Source organism: Symphalangus syndactylus, chromosome 9 (assembly GCF_028878055.3).
Source record: "Symphalangus syndactylus isolate Jambi chromosome 9, NHGRI_mSymSyn1-v2.1_pri, whole genome shotgun sequence".
NCBI lineage: Eukaryota > Metazoa > Chordata > Mammalia > Primates > Hylobatidae > Symphalangus > Symphalangus syndactylus.
This window is the reverse complement of record NC_072431.2, coordinates 64117239-64145063: the sequence shown is the minus strand read 5'-3', so window position 1 is coordinate 64145063 and position 27825 is coordinate 64117239. Positions and strand designations below refer to the sequence as shown.

The following is a 27825-nucleotide window of genomic DNA, read 5'->3' as shown; positions in this document are numbered from 1 at the left end:
TAATTTAATTTTTATACTTTTCCTTCTGAAAACAATCTTTCTGGATTTTTCTTCATTTCTTTTTTTTTTTTTTTTTTTGAGACGGAGTCTCGCTCTGTGGCCCAGGCTGGAGTGCAGTGGCGCAATCTCAGCTCACTGCAAGCTCCGCCTCCCGAGTTCAAGCAATTCTCCTGCCTCAGCCTCTCCGAGTAGCTGGGACTACAGGCGCCCGCTACCGCGCCCGGCTAATTTTTTTGTATTTTTAGTAGAGACGGGGTTTCACCGTGGTCTCGATCTCCTGACCTCGTGATCTGCCCGCCTCGGCCTCCCAAAGTGCTGGGATTACAAGGGTGAGCCACCGCACCCGGCCTTTCTTCATTTCTTTTTTTTTTTGAGACAGAGTCTCACTCTGTCGCCCAGGCGGGAGTGCACTGGTGTGATCTCAGGTTACTGCAACCTCTGCCTCCCTGGTTCAAGTGATTCTCCTGCCTCAGCCTCCTGAGTAGCTGGGATTGCAGGCATGCACCACCATGCCTGGCTAATTTTTATATTTTTAGTAGAGATAGGGTTTCACCATGTTGGCCAGGCTGGCCTTGAGCTCCTGACCTCAAGTGATCCTCCTGCCTCAGCTTCCCAAAGTGCTGGGATTACAGGTGTGAGCCACTGCGCCTGGCCTCTTCAGATGTTTTTTGGGCACTGCACTCTTTTTCCTCTCCTTCTGGGAATTCAGTGACATGAATGTTAGTGCTTTTGCTGTTGTCTCATTGTTCATTTTTTTTTTTTCTATTTGTTTTCTCTCTGTTGATCAAATAGGATTATTTCTACGTAATTTTTTTATTACGGCAAGATTGTCACGATACAGATTGGATCATTTCTGCTGCTCTATCATCAAGGTCACGAATTTTTTTCTCTGTTGTATCTCCATTCTGCTATTGAGTTCACCCATTGAGTTTTTTACTTAGTTATTGTAATTTCTAGTTCTGAAATTACAATGTAGTTCTTCTGTATATCTTCAATGAGACTTTATATTTTTCAGTGTGTTTCGAGAGTGTTCATAATTACTTCTTGGGCCATTTATAAGATAGCTCATCTAAAATCCTTATGCAATAATTCCAACATCTTTGTCATCTTAGTGTTACCATCTGTTGATTGTCTTTCCTCATTCAGATTTTTTCTGGTTTTTAGTATGAGTAGTAATTTTTCTGGGTTCAGATTTTTCTGGTTCTTAGTATGAGGAAAAAGTTTTAATTTTATCCTGGACACTTTGAGTGTTACGTTATGAGGCTGTAGTTCCTGTTTAAATATTCTATATTAGCAGGCACTCAACCTGTTTAGATTCGGGATGCACTTTCTGTGGCCAGCAGGGCTCTGGTTCTAAGATCAATTTAGTTTCCTAAGTTTTTGCAGAGCTCTTCTGGCCTCCCACACCTGTGTGCAACCCAGAGGCCAATTTGTTTTTGTTTTTGTTGTTTGGAGACAGTGTCTTGCTCTGTTGCCCTGGCTGGAGTGCAGTGGCCCAGTCATAGCTCACTGCAGCTATAACCTCCCAGACTCAGTCACACCTCCTTCTCAGCCTCCTGAGTAGCTGGGACCAGAGGTACACACTACCACACCCAGCTAATTTTTTATATTTAGTAGAGACAAGATCTCACCCTGTTGCCCAGGCTGATCTTGAACTCCTGGGCTCAAGTGTTCCTCCCATCTCGGCGTCCCACAGTGTTGGGATTACAGGCATGAGCCACCGCACCCAGCCCTGGAAGCCAGTTTGAAACCTCACAGTATTCCACATTGCCGTTGAGCTCTCAAAGCTTTTGCTGTGTTGATCCTGGTTGTTTTCACACATGGGCACTTGGAGGGCATGGTCAGGACTTCTGCACATACTTAACCCGTTTCCCATTTAGGAAAAAAAAAAAGCGCAGCTTGCTGCTAGCGCTCATTTAATTTTACATAAACACACTTTTGAGGCTGAAGTAAATCTGACTGATTTTCAATGCGAAAATAAATATGAAAACTGGGTTTGGCCTTCTTCCAAGTGTACTTCCCTTCCTTCCTTTCTTTACTGCTTTAAAGCTTTTTAATAAACTTTAACTCCTGTTCTAAAAGAAAATATATATATGTATATATAAAAACTGTTCTTGGAGTTATTATTAAACAGAACTTGTCTTTAATCCGAATGTAACAGAAATGTATACGACATTATATTAGGATTAGAGAGGAATATTCTGCGGCGGGTGGGACGGGGAACGGGAAATGGGTTGAAGAATCCTTTCCTCTAGCTCCTTACTGTCTTTGAGAGAGGATGGGGTGTCACCTGTTACTGTGATTCAATTTTGTGCAGGTTGTGGATAGTCAACAGGGCCCTTCCACACAGTCTTTCCAGTGCTTGGTGGAGAGGGGAGAGATGCCACCTCTGCTTGTGTTGGCCCAAGGTGGGGAGGGTCAACAGGTCTTTGTTCCACAGTCTCTACAGTATCTGGGGCAGGGGAAGGTGCAGCTTTTTCAGGCTGTTTTCCTAGAGTAGGCTGTGTGTAGTCAAAAGGGCACTGTCCAATTCCCACCTATGAGTGAGAACATGCGGTGTTTGGTTTTTTTGTCCTTGCGATAGTTTACTGAGAATGATGTTTTCCAGTTTCATCCATGTCCCTACAAAGGACACGAACTCATCATTTTTTATGGCTGCATAGTATTCCATGGTGTATATGTGCCACATTTTCTTAATCCAGTCTATCGTTGTTGGACATTTGGGTTGGTTCCAACTCTTTGCTATTGTGAATAGTGCCGCAATAAACATACGTGTGCATGTGTCTTTATAACAGCATGATTTATAGTCCTTTGGGTATATACCCAGTAATGGGATGGCTGGGTCAAATGGTATTTCTAGTTCTAGATCCCTGAGGAATTGCCACACTGACTTCCACAATGGTTGAACTAGTTTACAGTCCCACCAACAGTGTAAAAGTGTTCCTATTTCTCCACATCCTCTCCAGCACCTGTTGTTTCCTGATTTTTTAATGAAGGCCATTCTAACTGGTGTGAGATGGTATCTCACTGTGGTTTTGATTTGCATTTCTCTGATGGCCAGTGATGAGGAGCATTTCTTCATGTGTTTTTTGGCTGCATAAATGTCTTCTTTTGAGAAGTGTCTGTTCATGTCCTCTGCCCACTTTTTGATGGGGTTGTTTTTTTCTTGTAAATTTGTTTGAGTTCATTGTAGAGCTCATGGACACAGGAAGGGGAACATCACGCTCCGGGGACTGTTGTGGGGTGGGGGGAGGGGGGAGGGACAGCATTAGGAGATACACCTAATGCTAAATGACGAGTTAATGGGTGCAGGAAATCAACATGGCACATGGATACGTATGTAACAAACCTGCACATTGTGCACATGTACCCTAAAACCCTAAAGTATAATAAAAAAAAAAATAAAAAATAAAATAAAAGCAAACATCTACTTACATAAAAAAAAAAAAAAAAAAAAAAAAAAAGGCACTGTCCTGCAGGGCCGCCCTCCTCCCTGTCATTTGGCTCGAAAGATGAGGCTCCTTTTGCGGGGGGCGGGGGCTGAAGGGGGCATTGGGCTTTCCTGGTTGTAGACTCTGCTCCAACTGATAAGACAGGGTGTATAGGAGGCCAAAGAACAAACCATCAAACCACCCTGGGAACTCACCACTGGGTCAGCCCTTCTCCACCTTTCCAGAATTTGTTTGTTTGTTTGATTGATTGGATCGTTGCTTCATGTATTTATTTATTTTTAATTGAGATGGTCTGGTTCTGTTGCCCAGGCTGGAGTGCAATGGTGCGATCTTAGCTCACTGCAGTCTCTACCTCCTGAGTTCAAGTAGTTCTCCTGCCTCAGCTTCCCAAGTAGCTGGGATTACAGGCGCCCGCCACCATGCCCAGCTCATTTTGTATTATCAGTAGAGATCGGATTTCACCATTTTGGCCAGGCTGGTCTTAAACTCCTGACCTCAGGTGATCGGCCTGCCTTGGCCTGCCAGAGTGCTGGGATTACAGGCGTGAGCCACCGTGCCCAGCTGCTTCATGTATTTTGAACAGGGATTTTAGTTGTAATTAGAAGAGAAATATAATGGGTGTGCTTACTCCATCTCCTGTGGAACTGGAAACAACATTTGGCATTGAAAATTGTTGTCTTGATAACTTTTAGGGTGTTACTTCTCATTTTAGCGGCAATACATTTTGCTTCCATGTGATGAAACATCCTACCCATTTGCATGTTGATTGTGTCTCATGTCCCATCTCGCAACAGGCAGTAAAAACCTAACCCTATCTCCAGCCCAAAGCACCTTGCTAAAGAGCCCGCACTGCAGCCACTGTGCCTTTGCACTCTGGCTCATGCGACCTCTCCAGATCTTCCTCCTCATTTCATCTGTTCACTGGGGCCCTCTTATCCATGTGACTCGCCTCAGCCTTTTCACTCCTTGCTGGACACGGAGTAGGATTATTGGGAGGATGAAATAGATGAATGCGTGTCAAGCATGTAGGAGAGCCTGTGGCACAGAAGCAGCACTCGGTACACGGTGCTGGTTGTTATAGCCCTCAGTTTTGGCATAAGCCTCAGCCTCAGGTAAAAGATAACCCGAACTCCCACCAAAGTACGAGAGTCAGATTCCTGTTCACCTCTATTTATAAATGAACTTTCTTTTTTTTTTTAAGAGACAGGGTTGCACTCTGTCACCCAGGCTGGAATGCAGTGAAGCGATCATAGCTCACTGCAGCATTGACTTCCTGGGTTCCAGGGATCCTCCTGCCTCAGCCTCCTGAGTAGGTGGGACTACAGGTTCACACCACTACACCCAGCTACTTGTTGTTGTTGTTGTTTTAGTACAGACGAGATCTCTGCTATGTTGCCCAGGCTAGTCTTGAACTCCTGGGCTCAAGCAGTCCTCCCTCTTTGGCCTCCCAAAGTGCTGGGAGTACAGGCATGAGCCACCGCGCCTGGCCTGGATGAAGTTTTTCTTCACGCGGTACTCTGCACACATTTAGTGAGTGCTCGCCATGCACCATATCCTATGTGAGGGATCAAAAGATAGGCGAGATACAGCCCATGTCTTCAAAGAGCCCACAGGCCAGAGTGGGAGAAATAGACACGCAGCACAGTGCTGTAAACTGATAGGAATGCAATGAAAATATACACAGGAGAGAGGGGACCCCAAAGGGAGGGTGGCCATATGTTTGGGGCTGAGGACAGGTTCCCAGAGGTGGTGACAGTTGGGCTGAATCTTAAAAGATAAGTGGGTTTTCCAGCCGGGCGCAGTGGCTCACACCTGTAATGCCAGCACTTTGGGAGGCCAAAGTGGGCGGATCATGAAGTCAGGAGATCGAGACCATCCTGGCAAACATGGTGAAACCCCACCTCCACTAACACACACAAAATTAGCCGGGCATGGCTGTAGTCCCAGCTACTTGGGAGACTGAGGCAGGGGAATCGCTTGAACCCAGGAGGGAGAGGTTGCAGTGAGCCGAGATCACACCACTGTACTCCAGCCTGGCGACAGAGAGAGACTCCGTTTCAAAAAAAGATCTAAGTAGGTTTTCCCAAGGTGAGTCAAGGCATTTCCCGCAGAAGCAGAATGAGCAAAACTTGAGAGCCACAGACCAGCATGGTGGGTAATTCAGTGTCCGCGTCGTCAGTGGTACATGCCTACAGCCGTGTTGAAATTGTGTCTGGAGAAGCACATGAGCCAGACTCTCCCTGATTTACAAAGCTCTTCATCATCGGGTCCCTCCTTAACTCCAATTTCATCTCTTGTCTTATCTGTAATTTAGTCTGATATCATGCATTAATTATATACACGGCACACTGATACACAGCATTTATTTGAAAGACAAACCTCTTGGATGTGACTCTGGAGACAAGACCAGCAGCTTGAGACACATTCAATCTAAGGTATAAAATGGGGGAAAATCAGCTCCATCATGGTTTGAATTGAGGATGGGCAGAAGAGCAGAGAATAGCAGATGCCCAGGTGGCAGCAACTTTACTCTTTTCCTGTGGAGTTGTGGCGTCTCCCCACCTCCACTGCGTCAGGACATGCCATGTGCCGTCTGTTTATCCACAGCTGCCTCTGGCATCAGCAGAGAATAGTCATGGGCAGATGGAGCCATGGATTAGTTCTTTTTTCCAGTCTTCCCTTACTTTATCTGGGTAAGATTGGGCAGATTGAATTTGATCTTCTATACTGGGGCCAGGGAGCAGGGTGGATCTAGACCATGCAGCTTTTCCCTACTGACACCAGGTTGGGAGCAGGGATTGGCTGCCATTGTCCTCTCCAGCCTCTGTGTTCCTGGGACACCGCTGACTGGAGGCTGCTCCTCTTCTAAGGGAGTCTGGCACAGAAGGCACGACCCAGAGCACATGGCACCTTCCCTGTCCTCCTGCACCAGTCTCCTTGCCCTCTGTATTGTCATCATACTGAAGCAAACCATTCAACTCAACTCACCAGGCTCTCTGGACTCCAGTCTCATTGATTCCTCTCCCTGAAACTCTTCCTTTTAGCCCCTCACATCCTCAGCCGAAGATCTCACTTCCTCCCAGAGGCCTTTGCCGACTGACCCCTCAGCTAGGCTAAATCCTCATCCTGCGCTTCCATGATAGCCTGTGGCAGATGCTATTTTCTGCAGGTGGCCACAGCCCTATCTCCCATCCCACACGCTCCTCTCATAACATGACCTTGTCACTTCTTCCATCACATGGTCAGGGTATGTCTCTTTTCCTTGAGCCTATGCACATCTTTGTGATTGCCCTGACCAATAAATAAAGCAGGACAGAAGCGTCACTATGAGATTGCCAGGCTGCACTGTAAAAATGCCATGCCCTTCTGCTGTGTTGTCGTGGAATGCTTGCCCTTAGAAGTAAGCTGCTGGACTGTGATGAAGCCCAAACCAGCCCAGATGGGGAGACTGCAAGGAGGGGCCACATGGACAGGTTCCAGCCCACAGATCAGTTGAAGTCCTGGCTGACAGCCAGTATCAGCTCCTGGTTTTGTGAATGAAGATGCCTCTGAATGATTCCAGCCCCCTCCCGTTGATCACACTTAAGCTCCACATCTTCCCAGCTGAGGCCCCACATGTCCTGGACCAGAGACAAGCCAGGCCTGTTGGAATCACAGAGTCCCTGATGTTAATGATTGTTTTTTGCCACTATGTTTTGGATTGGTTTCTTGTGCAATTAGTAACTGAAACAGACTTTACTTCTTTTTTTTTTTTAAATACTTTAAGTTCTAGGGTACATGTGCACAATGTGCAGATTTGTTACATATATATACATGTGCCATGTTGGTGTGCTGTACCCATTAAGACTTTACTTCTTTATACTCATTAAGGAATGAGACTGTGTCTTTTTTGTTTTTTTGTTTGTTTGTTTGTTTGTTTTGAGTCCGAGTTTTGCTCTTCTTGCCCAGGCTGGAGTGCAATGGCGCGATCTCGCCTCCCAAGTTCAAGCGATTCTCCTGCCTCAGCCTCCTGAGTAGCTGGGATTACAGGCATGCGCCACCACACCCGGCTAATTTTGTATTTTTAGTAGAGATGGGGTTTCTCCATGTTGGTTAGGCTGGTCTCGAGCTCTGGACCTCAGGTGATCCGCCTGCCTTGGCCTTTCAAAGTGCTGGGATTATAGGCGTGAGCCACCACACCTGGCCTGTGTCTTTTTTTTTTTTTTTTTTAACTTTTTGTAGAGATAGGGTCTCGCTGTAGAGATAGGGTCTCACTGTATTGCTGAGGATGGTTTTGAACTGGCCTCAAGCAATCCTCCCACCTCAGCCTCCCAAAGTGCTGGGAGCACAGGCGTGAGCCACCGTGCCTGGCCTGACACTGTCTTCAGTGTTTATTGGTGTTTCCTGTGTTGCACAAAGCAGGTGGTAGTAGTAGGTGCATCGTCAATAGTGAGTTTATGAGTAGAAGGTGTGTGTTTTTCTTTTTCGTGTGGGTGTCACACAGTTGGTGTCTATGCGCCGGGAAGCACACACCTGTTTCTGCTTCCAGAGTTGTCTCTGGCCTGCAGTTCTATGCTTCCCAGCTTGATCCGTTCCTCTCCAGGAATCTCCTCTCCCTCCCCACCCTGACCCACCTATTGGTGAGAGATGCAACTGACTGTTTCTGCCACATTTTTTTACTTACAGGTGGTACCTGTATTGTTCACTCCACCTCTGCAGGGAAGAGGGTGAAGAAATTAGAGGCTAGGGGTTCCAAACACAAACTTGACCCATTTTACCATTTTGTTAGCAACAATCTTGAGAGAATCAATACAAACTTTGGGTAGCTTGGTACTTTGCCCTTCAGGATAGTTCTTCCCTCGCAGTGTTAGGTTGTTGGGGTTAACCATTACTTGCCATTGCAGATGAGCTTCGGCTGCCCTCTAGTGGCAGCAGCAACCTGGATCTCAGGAACAAAGATCATTCTAGCATTGGGACCAGCTCTGTCATGAGTATGTCATCAGTGCCTACCATATTACCTGGCATCTATTCGGAGCTAATAACTAACTAATATTGATTAACAAACTAGCCAACATGCACTGCTTTTTGTTTTTGAGACGAGTCTCACTAGCCTAGGCTGGAGTACGGTGGCACGATCTCGGCTCCTCCTCCGCCTCCCACCTCCCAGGTTCAAGCAGTTCTTCTGCCTCATCCTCCCTAGTAGCTGGGATTACAGGTGTGCACTACTACACCCGGCTAAATTTTTTGTATTTTTAGTAGAGACGGGATTTCCCTGTGTTGGCCAGGCTGGTCTTGAACTCCTGACCTGAGGTGATCCGCCTGCCTTGGCCTCCCAAAGCACTGGGATTACAGGTGTGAGCCACTGCACCCAGGCTTTTTGTTTGTTTGTTGAGACAGAGTCTCACTCTGTCACCCAGGCTGGAGTGCAGTGGCGCGATCTCAGCTCACTATAACCTCCGCCTCCTGGGTTCAAGAGATTCTTCTGCCTCAGCCTCCCAAGTAGCTGGGATTATAGGTGCCCACCACCATGCCAGGCTAATTTTCGTATTTTTAGTAGAGTAATTTAGTAATTTTTGTATTTTTAGTCTCGAACTCCTGAGCTCAGGTGATCCACCCGCCTTGGCCTCCCAAAGTGCCGGGATTACAGACATGAGCCACCATGCCTGGCCCTTTGCCCACTTTTTGATGGGGATATTTGTTTTTTTCTTGTAAATTTGTTTAAGTTCCTTGTAGTTTCTGGATCTACAAAAATCTGCAAGATTCTGGATCTGACCTTTGTCAGATGGGTAGATTGCAAAAATTTTCTCTCGTTCTGTAGGCTGCCTGTTCACTCTGATGCTAGTTTCTTTTGCTATGCAGAAGCTCTTTAGTTTAATTAGATCTCATTTGTCAATTTTGGCTTTTGTTGCAATTGCTTTTGGTGTTTTAGTCATGAAGTCTTTGCCCATGCCTATGTCCTGAATGGTATTGCCTAGATTTTCTTCTAGGATTTTTATGGTTTTGGATTTTACATTTAAGTCTTTAATCCATCTTGAGTTAATTTTTTATAAGGTACAAGGAAGGGGTCCAATTTCAGTTTTCTGTATATGGCTAGCCAGTCTTCCTAGCACCATTAAATAGAGAATCCTTTCCCTATTGCTTGTTTTTGTCAGGTTTGTCGAAGATCAGATGGTTGTAGATGTGTGGTGTTATTTCTGAGGTCTCTGTTCTGTTCCATTGCTATATATTGGTTTTGTACCAGTACCATGCTGTTTGGGTTACAGTAGCCTTGTAGTGTAGTTTGAAGTCAGGTAGCGTGATGCCTCCATCTTTGTTCTTTTTGCTTAGTATTGTCTTGGCTATATGGGCTCGATTTTGGTTCCATATGAAATTTAAAGTAGTTTTTTCTAATTCTGCAAAGACAGTCAGTAGCTTGTTGGGAATAGCATTGAATTATTTTGGGTAGTATAGCCATTTTCACAATATTGATTCTTCCTATCCATGAGCATGGAATGTGTTTCCATTTGTTTGTGTACTCTCTTATTTCCTTGAGCAGTGGTTTGTAGTTCTCCTTGAAGAGGTCCTTCACGATTTATGAGAGTTTTTAAAAAGTCTTTGTCTGCTAAGTCCAATATCTGGGCTTCCTAAGGGCTGATTTCCATCAACTTATTTTGTTACTTTGAATACGTTCCCTTGTCTTTGCATGATTTGTGATTGTCATTGAAACATGGACATTTGAATATTGCAAGGTAGTGGCCGGGCGCGGTGGCTCAAGCTTGTAATCCCAGCACTTTGGGAGGCCGAGGCGGGCGAATCACGAGGTCAGGAGATCAAGACCACGGTGAAACCCCGTCTCTACTAAAAATACAAAAAATTAGCCGGGCGTCGTGGTGAGCGCCTGTAGTCCCAGCTACTCGGAGAGGCTGAGGCAGGAGAATGGCGTGAACCCGGGAGGCGGAGCTTGCAGTGAGCCAAGATTGCGCCACTGCACTCCAGCCTGGGCCACAGAGCGAGACTCCGTCTCAAAAAAAAAAAAAAAAAAAAATATTGCAAGGTAGTAACTCTGGCATTTAGATGACTTCTCATTGTGTTTGCTATGTGTTTGTGAGTGAGTGTGTTTTTAATCATTGAAGGCTGTAGTAGTACATACGTTTAGTGACTTCCAAACTATTTTTGCAAAGATTTATCATTTTCATATGTGGTCGCTGAAGTCTCTGATTCTTTTAGCTTGTGTTCAACTCACATTTTGATAGAGATTTCCTTGAATACTAGGAGCTAAAAATGGAAGAAAACACCTCTCCCAGTCTTTGAAGCATGCCTTTGCACCACAGCTTTACTTCAGCACTTAGCTAGGCCTGCACTGACCCTCGTAATCAGGCCAAGGTGAAAACTTAGGGTCTTTGTCAGGTGTTTGTGAGCAAGCATCCTGCCCTGGGCAAAGCCCCTGAAACATCTCAGTGCTTGTGACTGCCCTGCTTTCCCAGAGGAATCCTCCCCAGCTTTCCTGCTTTCCCAGAGGAATCCTCCCCAGCTTTCCTGCTTTCCCAGAGGAATTCTCCCCAGTTTTTCTTCTCTGATTTAGGAAGTCTCTATTAGTTTGCTAGGGCTACCATAACAAAATGCCACAGACCATGTGGCTTCAACAGCTGGAAGTTATTTTCTCACAGTTCTAGAGGCCAGAAGTCAAAGATCAAGATGCCAGCAGGGCTGACTTCTCCAGAGTCTTCTCTCATTGGCTTGCAGATAGCTGCCTTCTTGCTATGTCCTCATGTGACCTTTTCTCTGCATGTCTCTGGCATTTCTGCTTGTTTCTTTTGTGTTTTTTTGAGATGGAGTCTCGCTCTGTCTCCAGGCTAGAGTGCAGTGGCACGATCTCGGCTCACTGCAACCTCTACCTCCCAGGTTCAAGCAATTCTCAAGCCTCAGCTTCCCTAGTAGCTGGGATTACAGGCACCTGCCACCACACCTGGCTAATATTTTTATTTTTAGTAGAGACAGGGTTTGCCATGTTGGTCAGGCTGGTCTTGAACTCCTAACTTTAGGTGATCTGCCCACCTCAGCCTCCCAAAGTGCTGGGATTACAGGCATGAGCCACCATGCCCAGCCATCCCTGGCATTTCTTCCTGTTCTTTAAGGACACCAGAGAATGGAACTCAGCTCTTTCCCCTACTATTCCCGGGCGTGGTGGCTCACACCTGTAATCCCAGCACTTTGGGAGGCCGAGGGTGGGCAGATCACGAGGTCAGGAGATCGAGACCATCCTGGCTAACACGGTGAAACCCCTTCTCTATTAAAAAATACAAAAAAATTAGCCGGGCATGGCCAGGCGTGGCGGTGGGTGCCTGTAGTCTCAGCTACTCAGGAGGCTGAGGCAGGAGAATGGCGTGAACCCGGGAGGCAGAGCTTGCAGTGAGCCGAGATTGTGCCACTGCACTCCAGCCTGGGTGACAGAGCAAGACTCCATCCCCCCCCCAAAAAAAGAACACCAGTCATACTGGCTTAGGGTCCCACCCTTCTGACCTCATTTAGCCTTAACTACCTCTTTAAAGGCCCTATCTCCAGGTAGGTCATGTGGGTTAAGGGTTCAACATATGCATTTGGGGAGCACAATCAAGTGCATAACAGTAGACTGTTGTAGCAATGCAAGAATGGCCATGTTAAAAAAAAAAAAAGTGGAGGCCGGGCGCGGTGGCTCACACCTGTAATCCCAGCACTTTGGGAGGCCAAGGTGGGCGGATCACTTGAGGTCAAGAGTTCGAGACCATCCTGGCCAACATGGTGAAAACCCATCTCTACTAAAAATACAAAAATTAGCCAGGCATGGTGGTGGGTCCCTGTAGTCCCAGCTACTTGGGGGACTGAGGCAGGAGAATCCCTTGAACCTGGGAGGCAGATGTTGCAGTGAGCTGAGATCTCACCACTGCACTCCAGCCTGGGCGACAGAGTGAGACTCAGTCTCAAAAAAAAAAAAGAGAGAAAACAGTGGAGTGTTGTGAGTCTCAACTGTCAGGTTTTGCCCCAGTCCTGTGTAGATTGTTTGCCTTGCAATGTTTTTGAGCAATGCTCACTACTTTTCCAGCCTCAGTGAGTTCTAACTTCAGCAAATAGACAGGCATCTACATCATTCCCTCAGTAACTCTCAGATGTGTGATAGCAGATTTACCAGTAATTTGAAGGTAGGGTCTGCCCTGTCCCTGTGGAATGCCAAGAGGCCCCACACTGGGAATGCAGCCTTCTGTCTTCAAGACTCCTGTAGAAGCCAGGTGCGGTGGCTCACGCCTACAGTCCCAGCTGCTTGGAAGGCTGAGGTGAGAGAATCACTTGAGCCCAGGAGTTCAAGGGTAGAGTGAGCCATGATCACGCCACTGCACTCCAGCCTGGGCAACAGAGCAAGATCCTGTCTCTTAAAAAACATTGCCACAGAGGTTTTCTACCTTTCCTTTTTAAGTTGCCTTTTTCTTGATTCAGCATTCATTTGGTTGTTGTAAGGCTTTGGCTGTTTTTCAGAGTTGTTTCTAATAATAACTTTTTTTTTTTTTTTTTTTTTTTTTTGAGACGGAGTCTTTCTCTATCCCCCAGGCTGGAGTGCGGTGGCACGATCTCGGCTCACCGCAACCTCCACCTCCTGGGTTCACGCCATTCTCCTGCCTCAGCCTCCCGAGTAGCTGGGACCACAGGTGCCCGCCAGCACGCCCGGCTAATTTTTTTGTATTTTTTAGTAGAGACGGGGTTTCACCGTGTTAGCTAGGATGGTCTCGATCTCCTGACCTCGTGATCCACCCGCCTCGGCCTCCCAAAGTGCTGGGATTACAGGCTTGAGCCACCGCGCCCGGCCCAACTTTTTTTTTTTTAAGATGGAGTTTTGCTCTTGTTGCCCAGGGTGGAGTGCAATGGCGCCATCTTGGCTCACTGCAACCTCCGCCTCCCCGGTTTCAAGCAATTCTCTTGCCTCAGCCTCCCGAGTAGCTGGGATTACAGGCATGTGCCACCACACTTGGCTAATTTTGTATTTTTAGTAGAGATGGGGTTTCACCATGTTGGTCAGTCTGGTCTCAAACTCCTGACCTCAGGTGATCCACCTGCCTCAGCCTCCCAAAGTGCTGGGATTATAGGTGTAAGACCACGCCTGGCCTTTTTTTTTTTTTTTCTGTTTCTGTTGGGTGATGGGAGCTTGGAGCTGTCTACTCTGCCCTTTTGCTGATATCAGTCCTCAATTATATTTTAAAGAGATTTAAATAATAAGGAAAAACAGGCACATATAAATATATGTAGTCACCATTTTCAATGCCTTTCATTCCTTTGTGTAGATCCAGATTTCCATTTGGTATTTTTCTTCTGCCTGAAGGACATCCTTAACATTTCTTATAGTGCTTATTGGTGATGAATTCTTTCAGCTTTTTATTTATTTGTTTGGGATAGAGTCTAGCTCTGTCACCCAGGCTGGAGTGCAGTGGCACCATCTCGGCTCACTGCAAGCTCCACCTCCCGGGTTCACACGATTCTCCTGCCTCAGCCTCCCAAGCAGCTGGGACTACAGGCACCCGCCACCACGCCCGGCTAATTTTTTTGTATTTTTAGTAGAGACGGGGTTTCACTGTGTTAGCCAGGATGGTCTCGATCTCCTGACCTCGTGATCCTCCCACCTCAGCCTCCCAAAGTGCTGGGATTACAGGCGTGAGCCACCGCGCCCGGCCTAATTTTTGTATTTTTTTTTTTTACAGACAGGGTCTCACTATGTTGCCCAGGCTGGTCTTGAACTCCAGGGCTCAAGCGATCCGCCCACCTCAGCCTCTCAAAGTGTCTCCCAGCTTTTATGTGTCTGAAAATATGTTTATTTAACTTTCTTTTTTTTTTTTTTTTTTGAGACGGAGTCTCGCTCTGTCGCCCAGGCTGGAGTGCAGTGGCGCGATCTCGGCTCACTGCAAACTCCGCCTCCCGGGTTCACGCCGTTCTCCTGCCTCAGCCTCTCCAAGTAGCTGGGACTACAGGCGCCCGCCACCACGCCCGGCTAATTTTTTGTATTTTTAGTAGAGACGGGGTTTCACCGTAGTCTCGATCTCCTGACCTCGTGATCCGCCCGCCTCGGCCTCCCAAAGTGCTGGGATTACAAGCGTGAGCCACCGCGCCCGGCCAACTTTCTTAAAATATATTTTCATCAGGTATAAAATTCTAGGTTTGCAGTTTTTTCCTTCAGCACTTTAAAGATCAAGTTGCACTGCTGTCTTCTCACTTGCACTATTTCTGGCAAGAAATTTGGTATCATTCTTATCTTTGTTCCTGTGTAAATAACATGTCCTGTTTTCCCAGCTGCCTTCAGGATTTGATGTATATCATCAGTTTTGAGCAATTTGATTATGTGACTTGTTACAGTTTTCTTTGTGTTTCTTGTACTTGACGTTGAGCTTCAGGTCTGTGGGTTTATATTTTTCATTATGTTTGGAAAATGGCCATTATTTCTTCTAATATTTTTCCATGTCTCAACTTGGTAAACATATGGGATATAGTTAAAATTAATGTTAATGTCTTTCTCTGTTCATTTTAATATGTGTCAGTTTGGGGTTAGTTTGGATCAAAATAAGGATTGATTGGTTGTTATTATGGGCTGTGTTTTCTTGCTTATTTATATGCCTAGTAATAGGATGCCAGGATGCCAGACATTGGAAATTTTACCTTGTTGAGTAATGGTCATTTTTTTTTTTTTTTTTTTTTTGAGACAGTCTCGCTCTGTTGCCCAGGCTGGAGTGCAGTGGTGCCATCTCGGCTCACTGCAAGCTCCGCCTCCCAGGTTCACGCCATTCTCCTGCCTCGGCCTCCTGAGTAGCTGGGACTACAGGCGCCCGCCACCGTGCCCCGCTAATTTTTTGTATTTTTAATAGAGATGGGGGTTTCACCGTGTTAGCCAGGATGGTCTCGATCTCCTGACCTCATGATCCGCCCACCTCGTCCTCCCAAAGTGCTGGGATTACAGGTGTGAGCCACTGCACCCAGCCAATTTTTTATTCCTATATACATTTTCTTGAGCTTTGTTTTGGGGTGTATTTAAGATCACTGGAAAGTTGGATCCTTTCAGGTCTCGTTTTGATGGTTCATTAGGTGGGTCCAGAGCAATGCTCAGTCTAAGACGGATTCTTTCCCATTCCTGAGATGCTTGAGTACTCCACGCAGAGCCCTATAAATTGTGAGTTTTTCCCGTCTGACTTGTGGCGACCCCCATCTCTACAAAAAAAATAAAGAGGCTGGGCACAGTGGCTCATGCCTGTAATCCCAGTACTTTGAGAGGCTGAGGCAGGTAGATCACCTGAGGTCAGCAGTTTGAGACCAGCCTGGCCAACATGGTGAAACCCAGTCTCTACTAAAAATACAAAAATGTAGCTGGGTGTGGTGGTGGGTGCCTATAATCCTAGCTACTCCACTGAGGCTGAGGCAGGAGAATCGCTTGAACCTGGGAGGCAGAGGTTGCAGTGAGCTGAGATCGCGCCACTACACTCCAACCTGGGCGACAAGAGCAACACGCCATCTCAAAATATAAAAATCAGTAAATAAATAAATAAAAGACTATCTCATCCAGAAATGCCTTTATAGATACGCCCATAAATAAATGTTCAACCAAGTATCTGTGCACCCTGTGGTCCCTTCAAGTTGACACATGAAATTACCCTTCACTCCAGCCTTCAGCCATGGGTTTGTGTCATGCATAGATTTCTAGAACTCCCTCTTTACATAGTGCCCTCCTTTCTTTTTTCTGCCCCATTTCTCTGCCATTTCAGCTGTCTCAGCCTGATCTCTGCCTCCTCATCTCTGTCTCCTCAGCCCAGTGGGATCTCCCTACTGTGGTCAGACTCCAGCTCTCTGCACTGCAGTTGGGAAATGATCCCCAGGTAGAGGAACTAGGTGACTCTGGGGCTCATCCCACAAGTTTCCTTTCACTTAGGGATCGGTCTTTTGCTTCCTGTTGTCCTCTGCCTGAAAGTAGTTGCCAAGTTGTACTGTTTTATATATCCACAACAGCATGTGTTAAACCAAAGTCTGGATCAGCAGACTGCCAGATTTTTTTTTAACAAATTTATTAATCAATACATTTTGTCCATGTCTACAGTTGTTTATGGTGGGAGGACTAACCTACAGCTGGAAGGATTAATTTTCAGCTGCTTTATAGTATTTTATTATATGAATTATACCAGTTTGCCCATCCTTGTGTTGATAGACATTACCCATGAAGTGTGTTCAAATTGTCTGTAATACAAATAATGCTTCAGTGACTATCTACCCAGAATGGGATTGCGGGTTTATAGGATACATACTTCTTCACCCTTATTTTTTACTAGATATTGCCAAATTGCTTTCCAAATTGTACTGTTTCATATATCCACAACGGCATGAGTTCTGTTTGTTCCACATCTATGCCAAGACTTGATCTTGTTAAATTAATTTTTCTAGTGTGTAAATGAGTGCAAAATATTGTTAGTCTTTCCTAGATTACTAGTGAGGTTAAATGTATATGTGTATGTACATATATGCACATATGTATATATTATTAGGTATTTGTGTTTCCCATTCAATAGCTTTTTTATATCAATTGTCCCTTTTAAAAATTGGGTCATCTTTTTGTTATTGATTCTTTGGAGTTCTTTATAAATTCTACTTATGAATCCTCTTTTGGTTATGTGTATTACGTTGTTTTTCCCAGTCTTGGCTTTTTTTTAGATGCATATCTTGTCTTTTCCTATACAGAAGTGTTAACTTTTTGTGTGTGTGTGATGAGTCCCACTCTGTTGCCCAGGCTGGAGTGCAGTGGTGTGATCTCGGCTCACTGCAACCTCTGCCTTCTGGGTTCAAGCGATTCTCTAGCCTCAGCCTCCTGAGTAGTTAGTACTATAGGCCAGGCAAATTTTTGTGTTTTTTATTTTTTTTAGTAGAGACTGGGTTTTACCACGTTGCCTAGGCTGGTCTCGAACTCCTGATCTCAAAGCAATCCGCCAGCCTCCCCTCCAAATGTGCTAGATTATGTGTAAGCCATCATGCCTGGCCCAGAAGTACTAACTTTTAATGTAGTCAGATTTATCTATATTTTCCTAAATGATTTGTGCCCTTTGTGTATTCATCTCTTAACCTCTAAACACAGGAGTGCCCAGAGGACTCAGGCTATGGACCTCTCTATTTTCATTAATTCTCAATAATCTTGCTTGGTTTCAGGACATCTGTGCCCTGATGGCTTTTATATGTAGCTCCTCCAGTTAACTCCAGCCATATACAATAATTTAAAGAGCCCCTACCGACCTAGATACTATGTTTCTTCTTCCCCTATTACCCAAGTTTCTTGAGTAGGGAGTCTGCAGTCACTGCCTCCATTTCTTCACCTTCCAGTCACTGTTCAACCCAGGGCAGCTTGGCTTTTGTCCCACTAGTCTACTGATACTGAGATTTTTTTCTTAAGCAACACAGCCCACCCTCCGCCACCCCCCCTTTTTTTTTTCAAATTAAGTCTTATGTGAAATCACAGTATATTAAGTAGAAGAATTACTTTGGCACTGGGTTAGGGAGGATCTGGAACCCAAACTGCACCTTCTTCTCATCTCTCTGAGTTGCCCCAGAGGCAATTATACCTTTCCAACTTTTCTATCCTCCAAACACCCTAATCTCCAGCGATACTGAACAATTCCATCTCTGGACTTCTGCACAGTGCTCCTTCATCTGCCTTGAACCTGCCAGACCTCTCAGCTCCAGGAGCACTTCCCTGCCTTCCTTCCCCTTTATCATAACTTTTTTTTTTTTTTTTTTTTGAGATGGACTCGCTCTGTCGCCCAGGCTGGAGTGCAGTGGCATGATCTCGGCTCACTGCCAACCTCCACCTCCCGGACTCAAGCAATTCTTCTGTCTCAGCCTCCCGAGCAGCTGGGACTACAGGCACGCGCCACCATGCCCAGCTAATTTTTGTATTTTTCGTAGAGACGGGGTTTCACCATATTGGTCAGGCCTGTCTTGAACTCCTGACCTCAGGTGATCCGCCTGCCTTGGCCTTCCGAAGTGCTGGGATTACAGGCATGAGCCACTGCGCCTGGCCTCCTCCTTTTTTTTTGTTCCCGTTATCACACTGATAACATTGAATTGCAGTCTTTTACTTACACATCTTCCTTACTAAACAGAGCTTATAAAGATCAGAGATCCTCTATTTTCCCCCTTAATCTCTTTAATGTACATAAACAATGGAATTAATAAATCAATGAATGAATGTCTGAAGAAACTTAACTACACCAAAGTGTATTGGCAGACTACCAGACTTTTTAAACAGCTTTATTAAGATATAATTTACATACTATACAATTCATAGGGTGGTGCAACCGCCAACACAGTCTAATTTTAAACTATGTTTATGCTACTAGGAGAAAGCCTGTAACTATAAGCAGTCACTTTCTATTCCCCACCCCCAAACCCACTCCCTAGCCCTAGGCAACCACTAATCTACTTTCTCAGACCGATAACTTTAGCACAGGTATAGATCGATCACAGAGCCTCAAAATCCACCCGATATCTGGGCCATGATGTGAAATTTGGTAGGTAATCGTCCCACGTTATCAACTTGTAGAAATGGAGTGGGGGGGGACTCAGCCGCCAGTGGCGTTTGTGAAAAGCACCTGGTAACAGGCTGTGCTGGAGGGGAGTTCAGCCCCTAGAAAAGATCACAGATTAGGAATTATGTAAGCATAGGTCTGGGGCCCTTTTACTTTGGACGCGATCCTTCCACGGGATCGCCTCCGGATGGGTGTCACTCTGGGAGCCATGCAGGAAACCGCAAGAGTCAGAAACAGGCGTTGAAGGCAGGCAGCATTTTCTTTTTTTTTTTTTTTTTTTTTTTTTTTGAGAGGGAGTCTCGCTCTGTCGCCCAGGCTGGAGTGCAGTGGCGCAATCTCGGCTCACTGCGAGCTCCGCCTCCCGGGTTCACGCCATTCTCCTGCCTCAGCCTCTCCGAGTAGCTGGGACTACAGGTGCCCGCCGCCACGCCCGGCTAATTTTTTTTTTTTTTTTTTTGTATTTTTAGTAGAGACGGGGTTTCACCGTGGTCTCCATCTCCTGACCTCGTGATCCGCCCCCCTCGGTCTCCCATGGCTTGTCCTTCAGGAACTAATTGAAGTGGAAGGGTTTGGAGGATAAGCGTCTCCACACTCTTGCTGGTTCCTGCTGGGCTCCCTTGGTTACCAGACCTCGGGACAGCTCTAGGCCAGTCGTGGCCCCTGGCAGTGCTGGACACATGCCCCAGGGTAGCTGGGTCCCTCCCCCTCGAGAGCCCCGCTGTGGCTTCCCTGCCCTCTGGTCCCCCTCCCCTCTCACACTCTTTCCAATTTCTTCCAGGCCTCCCAGCCGACACCCTGCAAGGCCACCGGGACCGCTTCATGGAGCAGTTTACAAAGTAAGTGGTTCAAGTAACAGGAATGGAGGTGAATCCAAGAGCACTATAAAATCATTAAGCCACACAAGAGCACTGTGAGAGGTGGCTGGACACAGTGCTTCATGCCTGTAACCCCAACACTGTGGGAGGCGGGGGCAGGAGGATCGCTTAAGGCCGGGAGTTCGACACCAGGCTGGGCAACATAGACAGACCCCCATCTCTACAGAAAAAAAAAAGTGAAACAAATTAGTGGGCACGGTGGTATGCACCTGTGATCCCAGCTACTTGAGAGGCTGAGGCAGGAGGATGGCCTGAACCTAGGAGTTCGAGGCTGCAATGAGCTGTGATTGTGCCACTGCACTTCAGTCTAGGTGACAAAGTGAGACCCTGTCTCTAAAAAAAATTTTTTTTAAATACTTGGGGGGGTGAGGTTATCTTCATTCTTTTTTTTTTTTTTTTTTTTGAGACGGAGTCTCGCTCTGTCGCCCAGGCTGGAGTGCAGTGGCGCTATCTCGGCTCACTGCAAGCTCTGCCTCCCGGGTTCACGCCATTCTCCTGCCTCAGCCTCTCCGAGTAGCTGGGACTACAGGCGCCCGCCACCACGCCCGGCTAATTTTTTATATTTTTAGTAGAGACGGGGTTTCACCATGGTCTCGATCTCCTGACCTCGTGATCCGCCCGCCTCGGCCTCCCAAAGTGCTGGGATTTCAAGCGTGAGCCACCGCGCCTGGCCCTTTTTTTTTTTTTTGAGACAGAGTCTCGCTCTGTCTCCAGGCTGGAGTGCAATGGCACGATCTCGGCTCACTGCAGCCTCTGCCTCCTGGGTTCAAGTGATTCTCTTGCCTCAACCTTTTGAGTAGCTGAGACTACAGGCACGCACCACCACGCTGAGCTAATTTTTGTATTTTTAGTAGAGACGGGGTTTCACCATGTTGGCCAGGATGGTCTTGATCTCTTGACCTTGTGATCTGCCCGCCTCAGCTTCCCAAAGTCCTGGGATTACAGGTGTGAGCCACCGCACCCGACCTGAGGTTATCTTCATTCTAAGGTGATAAAGTGAAAATAGCTCAGACAGAGTCAAATCTACCTATAGCTAGGGTAACTATTGGTTCTCTAATAAATCCCATAGAAGCATATAGAAGAAAGAGATTTCATCCATTCGTTAGTTGCCTGCTTATGCCCCAGACTTCATCCTCTTCTCTTTTCCCTCTCCCTAAGTTCTGTCTTATAGCATTTATAGACTGATAACCCCTAAATATGTATCTCTAGCCAGACCTTACTTCTGAATGCCAGCCTCTTGTCCCCAATTTGACATCTGTATAGCATACTTAAATCTCAAACTGTACTTTAGGTTTTCCCAAAAAAAAAAAACCTTTCTCTCTCTATTTTGTTTTTGTTTGTTTGTTTTTGTTTTTGTTTCTGAGACAGAGTCTTGCTCTGTCACCCAGGCTTGAGTGCAGTGGTGCGATCTCGGCTCACTGCAACCTCAGCCTCCCCATCTCCAGTGATTTTCCTGCCTCAGCCTCTTCAGTAGCTGGGATTATAGGCACCCACCACCATGCCCGGCTAATTTTTGTATTTTTAGTAGAGACGTGGTTTCACCATGTTGGCCAGGCTGGTCTTGAAGTCCTGACCTCAAGTGATCTGCCTCCCAAAGTGATGGGATTACAGGCGTGAGTCACTGTGCCCAGCCCCTCCCTATTCTTTTCTGTCTCAGCAAATACTGCCATCATCCATTTAGGCCAGAGATCTGGAAGTCACCATTTTCCTCATCCCCCATGTCTAATCCACTAGCAGGTTTGGTTGATACCCTACAAATATGACCTGCTTCTGAGGTGGGATGGAAGACTGGACTCTGGAGGCAGGGCTTGGGCATCAGACCAAATTAAGGACAAGTAAAACAGGGAAGGGGTGGAAGCACCTCTGCATAAGACACACCCACCAGTGTGCAGTGACAGTTTACCACTGCTATGGCAACATCCAGAAGTTAGTGCCCCTTTCCATGGCAATAACCTGACAATCCAGAATTTACCACTTTTTTTCTAGAAATTTCTGCATAATCTGCCCATTAATTTACATATAATTAAAAGTGGGTATAAATGTAATAGCTGCTATTCTGGGCTCACTGCTTATGGGGTAGCCCTTCTCTGCAAGGAACAGGACCTTCACTGCTGGCTGTGCACTGCCGCCTCAATAAAAGTTTCTAACACCAGCCAGGTGCAGGGGCTCATGTCTGTAATACCAGCACTTTGGGAGGCCGAGGTGGGCAGATCACTTGAGGTCAGGAGTTCAAGACCAGCCTGGTCAACATGGTGAAACCCCGTCTCTACTAAAAAATTAGCAGGGCATGGTGGCACACACTGGTAATCCCAGCTACTCAGGAGGCTGAGGCAGAAGAATCGCTTGAACCTGGAGGTGGAAGTTGCAGTGAGCCAAGATCATGTCACTGCACTCCAGCCTGGGCATCAGAATGAGATTCCATCTCAAAAAAAAAAAAAAACTTTATTTAGGCTGGGCACAGTGGCTCACCCTGTAATCCCAGCACTTTGGGAGGCTGAGGCAAGTGGATCACTTGAGGTCAGGAGTTTGAGAGCAGCCTGGCCAACATGGTGAAACCCTGTCTCTACTATAAATACAAAAATTAGCCCTGTAATCCCAGCTACTCAGGAGGCTGAGGCAGGAGAATTGCTTGAACTCAGGTGGCAGAGGTTGCAGTGAGCTGAGATCATGCCACTGCATTACAGCTTGGACAACAGAGAAAGACTCCATCCAAAAAAAAAAGAAGGAAAGGAGGGGAGGGGAGGGGAAACCAGGCAAAAGGGAAGGATAATAGAGTGAGAGTTGGGAGGACAGAGGGGGCTGAGAAGGGCCTCCTGGCTTAGCTCTGTAAAAGTGCGCTCTCTTGTTTTTCCTGTTAATTTCCTCACCCTTGACCATGGCTCCCAAATGCCAAGTTTCAGCTTCTCTGCCTGGTTCCCCAGGAGCAAGCGAAGGACAAGTGCGTGGTTGTACCCACCTCTTGGTACCCCTGTTCCATTTGAGAAGCCAAGTACATATGCTATGATAAATGGCTTCCTTAGTCCAAGGAGACAGGCCCTGAGGCTGATTTCCTGGAATGTCAAATTCCGGTAGCTTGTGAAAGCAGTTGAACATATTACTGTTGGCTCCAAACCAGCAAGATGGGGACGTGTGCTCAGGTGATTTCATTTCCTTTCATTTGCTTCTAGCTTATAAAAACATCTCCCCTGAGTAGCTGCTTTGCTGTTCCACACAGACATGGCTGCTGTCTGAGACCTCACTGTCCTTGAATTCAGGGGAAGCAGCAGTGATGTCACAGAGACAGAGACAGGCCTAGGTCTTGGGATCTGACAGGCTTTAACGAGACCCTGGGGGTTTCGTTTATTGGACTAAGCTGGAGAAAGCTCATTGTTGCAGGCTGGGCACAGTGGCTCACGCCTGTAATCCCAGCACTTTGGGAGGCCAAGGCAGTAGGATTGCTTGAAGCCAGGAGTTTGAGACCAGCCTGGGCAACACAGCAAGAACCTGTTTCTACCAAAAAATTAAAAATTAGCCAGGCATGGTGGTGCATCCCTGTAGTTCTAGCTACTCAGGAGGCTGAGGCAGAAGACTGTTTGAGCCCAGGAATTCGAGGCTGCAGTGATCTCTGATTGCACCACTGCACACTAGCCTGGGTGACAGAGCAAGACCCTGCCTCTATAAAAAGAGAGAGAGAGAGAAAAAAAAAAATGTTGCTTTCTTTTTTTTTTTTTTTTTTTTTTTTTTTTTTTTTTTTTTTTTTGAGACGGAGTCTTGCTCTGTCCCCCAGGCTGGAGTGCAGTGGCGCAATCTTGGCTCACTGCAAGCTCTGCCTCCCGGGTTCACGCCATTCTCCTGCCTCAGCCTCCTGAGTAGCTAGGACCACAGGCGCCCGCCAACACGCCCGGCTAATTTTTTTTTTGTATTTTTAGTAGAGACGGGGTTTCACCGTGTTAGCCAGGATGGTCTCGATCTCCTGACCTCGTGATCCGCCCGCCTCGGCCTCCCAAAGTGCTGGGATTACAGGTTTGAGCCACCGCGCCCGGCCAAAATGTTGCTTTCTTCATGTGCATATCCACCCAAGATTAGGACATAGTACCAAACCATTGTAATTCTCCAAGTGTTTATTGAACGGCTCCCCTGTCCCTGGCATTATGGGAAACAGCTCAGCAGAGCTCAGTCCCCACTTCCCAGGAACTTATAGTCTTAATTGTGGAGAGAACAAATAGTCTAAAAACAAAGAGAAGTAATGAAAGAAAAAGAAAAGAGCTACTTTTGTAGTAAAATCCCCTTCCCTTTTCCTATGGTTAGTTGGCTTATCCTCAGAGAAAGTCCATTTCTTTTAATGTTACTCTAAACCAAACACTCCTCGGAAGTTAAATCTGCAAAATAACAACATATACTCTACAGCAATGAAGAAATTAGCTTTTTGATTATCTACTCTTCCAAAGGATTTGTAGCATGAATTACTGTTTCCTCACCACCAGGTCACTGAGGACCAGCTTTAAATAATCCTCCTCTGTAGCATCATAATTGAATCCCAGCGCCATGGAGTTTATCTCCTTGACAGCCTGTGCCTTTGGGCTGGGGAGGGGGCAGGAAGGCCAGGTGGCTGCTCTGTCCCCTACATGGGGCTGATGAAGACACCCAGCACCCCTCAGGTCCTTCTCCATCCCTAGGTTGAAAGATCTGTTCTACCGCTCCAGCAACCTGCAGTACTTCAAGCGGCTCATCCAGATCCCCCAGCTGCCCGAGGTCAGCGTACCCGACCACACACCTTCGGCACTGCAGAGGCCCCAAGTACCCTCTTAAAGGCCGGCGGGGCCTGGCAAGCAAGCACTGTTTGAGGATGTATCTCCATCTTCAGAACCCACCCAACTTCTTGCGAGCCTCAGCCCTGTCAGAACATATCAGCCCCGTGGTGGTGATCCCTGCAGAGGCCTCATCCCCCGACAGCGAGCCAGTCCTAGAGAAGGATGACCTCATGGACATGGATGCCTCTCAGCAGGTGTGGATCACTTGGGAGAGAAACATGGCCTTTCCTCTTGCCTGCAAGTACAGGGGAGAGGCTCGGGGAAACCCTGGCCAAAGCCCATTGATTCTAACCAGGTTCAGCCTTCTCTTCACCTAGCACCAACCTAGGCTGAGCATCCTGCTCTGTGGCTCCCAGAAGGATCATAAACGGGTCTGGCTGGGTGCAGTGGCTCACAGCTATAATCCCAACAGTTTGCAAGGCTAAGGTGGGATGACTGCTTGAGGCTGGTTCAAGACCAGCCCGGGCAACATAGTAAGACCCCATCTTTACAAAATTAGCCAAATGTGGTGGCACACACCTGTGGTCCCAGCTATGTGGGAAGCTGAGTTGGGAGGATCACTTGAGCATGGGCAGCCAAGGCTATGGTGAGCTGTTATCACGCCACTGCACTCCAGCCTAGGCAAGAGAACAAGAACCAGGCCCTAAAAATATAAATAAATAAAATTAAAATAAAAAAATTATCCAGGCATGGTGGCACACACCTATACTTCCAGCTACTCAGGAGGCTGAACCAGGAGGATCACTTGAGCCAGGAGTTGGAGGCTGCAGTGAGCTATGATTGCACCACTGTACTCTAGCCTGGGCAGTAGAGCAAGAACCTGTCTCAAAAAAATAAAAAAAATTAAATGGATCTGAACCAAATTGAGAAAGGGGCATTCTCCCATACCATTCAACTGACCCACACACAGAATTCTCTGGCTCTCTGACTTATTCTCACTCCTTTTTGGTCAACCACAGAATTTATTTGACAACAAGTTTGATGACATCTTTGGCAGCTCATTCAGCAGTGATCCCTTCAATTTCAACAGTCAAAACGGCGTTAACAAGGATGAGAAGTGAGTCCAAGCTGGGTTCAAGCAGATGGTTCAGGAGCTAAGTTAAGCCATGGTCTGCCTCAAAACACTAACCAAAGAGGAATTCTTAATGATACTGGGGCTTCTTAGATAAAGAACATCTTGAAGGGTCGGGGGCAATGGCTCATGCCTGTAATCCCAACATTTGGGGAGGATGAGGCAGGAGGATTTTTTAAGGCCAGGAGTTTAAGACCAAGCTTGGGCAACATAGCAAGATCCCATCTTTATTAAATAAAAGTAAAACAATTAGCTGGGCAGGTGGTACACACCTGTAGTCCCAGTTACTCAGGAGATTGAACTGGGAAGATCACTTGAGCCTGGGATATCAAGGCTGCAGTGAGCTATGATCGTGCCACTACACTTCAGCCTGGGCGACAAAGCCAGACTGTCTCTGAAACAAAACCAAAAACACACAAAAAAGGAATGTCTTGACCCTCAAATATTGGCCCCTTTAATCTCAGAACAAAATCAATAACCATGGACTTAGGAGTATTAGATTAGTATCTGGTAACATTTAGAGCATAATTTATGGCATTTCAAAGAATTGTCCCCAAATTAATACCAGCTTTTAATTTCTTCCCGAGCTGACAATTAAAAAGAGAGGGATAGAAGCACTATGGAAGCAAACTCATTCCCCTTCTCTTTCCAGGGACCACTTAATTGAGCGACTATACAGAGAGATCAGTGGACTGAAGGCACAGCTAGAAAACATGAAGACTGAGGTATGCCTTGGATCTGCTCTGCCTTTGCGCTTCACCAAAACACGGTAGATTTGAATGTTAAATTTGCATCACACTGGCCAGGCACAGTGGCTCACACCTGTAATCCCAGCACTTTGGGAGGCCAAGGCAGGAGGATTACCTGAGGTTGGGAGTTTGAGACCAGCCTGGGCAACAGGGTGAAACCCTGTCTTCAATAAAAATGCAATAATTAGCCGGGTGTGTTGGCAGGCACCTGTAATCCCAGCTACTCGGGAAGCTGAGGCATGAGAATTGCTTGAACTTGGGAGGCAGAGGTTGCAGTGAACTGAGATCGTGCCACTGCACTCCAGCCTGGGCAACAGAACAAGACTCTGTCTCAAAAAAAAAAAAATTGCATCACATAGACAGATTTGGACCACATCCTCAGGGTAGGTTAATTAGTAGAAACAAGCCAGGCATGGCGGTGCACACCTGTGATCCCAGCTACTCAGGAGGCTGAGGTAGGAGGATCACTGATGCCCAGGAGTTTTGAATCCAGGCTGGGCAACATAGCGAGACCTGTGTCTCTAAAACCAAATAAAAATTGGTAGAAATGCTAAATCCAAAAGAACCAGGTCTTCTTGTGTTCTCTGTCATAATGCATTTCCATTTTACATGCCATGAGGACAGCATTTAGGCCAGGCACAGTATCCATGTGATTGATACCCAGAGATGACCTTGGTCCCCACGAGGCTGAGAAGCTGTGGAAAACAAGACCAGACCTTCTCACATGGCGATAAGGAGAGATTGGTTTGCCGGGCACAGTGGCTCACGCCTGTAACCCCAGCACTTTGGAAGGCTCAGGCAGAAGGATCACTTGAGACCAGCAGTTCAAGACTAGCTTGGGCAACATAGCAAGGCCCCATCTCTACAAAATACTTTTTAAAAATTAGCTGGGCATGGTGGTGCATACCTGTAATGCCAGCTACTTGGGAGGCTGAAGCTAGAGGATCTCTTGAGCCCAGGAGGTTGAGGCTGCAGTGAGCCATGATCACCTCACTGCACTCCAGTCTGGGTGATAGTGATACCCTTTCCCCTCTTCCCCAACCGCCAAAAAAAAAAAAAAAAGAAGAGACAGCTGTGAGCAATGTTGGTGCTGTATTAACAACCGCCCCTCACAGTGGCTGGTCAGGTGACTTTACCCACAGAGACAGCTGCTGCTACCCCCAGCCACTCTAAAGACCACAATTCCCCGGCCATCATCCCCTGTTATTGCTGTTGATTGAGGGGCTCCTAATGACCAGATGCTCCAACCCTCCTGGGACGTGGAGAGTTGACTTAGGGGAATCGGGTATTTACTTGGAAGCATGGTAGGACCCGCTTCTCCGGCCCATGCCTGTGACCCGTGGCAGCGGGCGGTTGGCCT

General features: G+C 46.7%; 2 protein-coding genes across 16 annotated transcripts in view; one reads left to right on the top strand and one right to left on the bottom strand.

Annotated features, from left to right (window-relative positions):
- Positions 1 to 27825, bottom strand: part of LOC129490683 (putative STAG3-like protein 4) — a 104270-nt gene that overhangs the window by 40413 nt on the left and 36032 nt on the right. The gene's annotated exons all lie outside the window — the stretch shown is intronic.
- LOC129489781 (huntingtin-interacting protein 1-like) overlaps positions 1 to 27825 on the top strand; it is an 87733-nt gene that overhangs the window by 31140 nt on the left and 28768 nt on the right. For 13 of the 15 annotated variants that reach the window (XM_063646343.1, XM_063646349.1, XM_063646348.1 and 10 more), the window contains 5 exons: positions 19758 to 19815; positions 24510 to 24585; positions 24698 to 24838; positions 25604 to 25701; positions 26369 to 26441. In XM_063646343.1, the coding sequence (XP_063502413.1) occupies positions 19758 to 19815; positions 24510 to 24585; positions 24698 to 24838; positions 25604 to 25701; positions 26369 to 26441 (446 nt within the window). Of the gene's footprint in view, positions 1 to 14868; positions 19106 to 19757; positions 19816 to 23762; positions 23857 to 24509; positions 24586 to 24697; positions 24839 to 25603; positions 25702 to 26368; positions 26442 to 27825 lie in introns of those variants that run through there. The other 2 variants (XM_063646352.1, XM_063646353.1) reach the window with 2 other exon arrangements.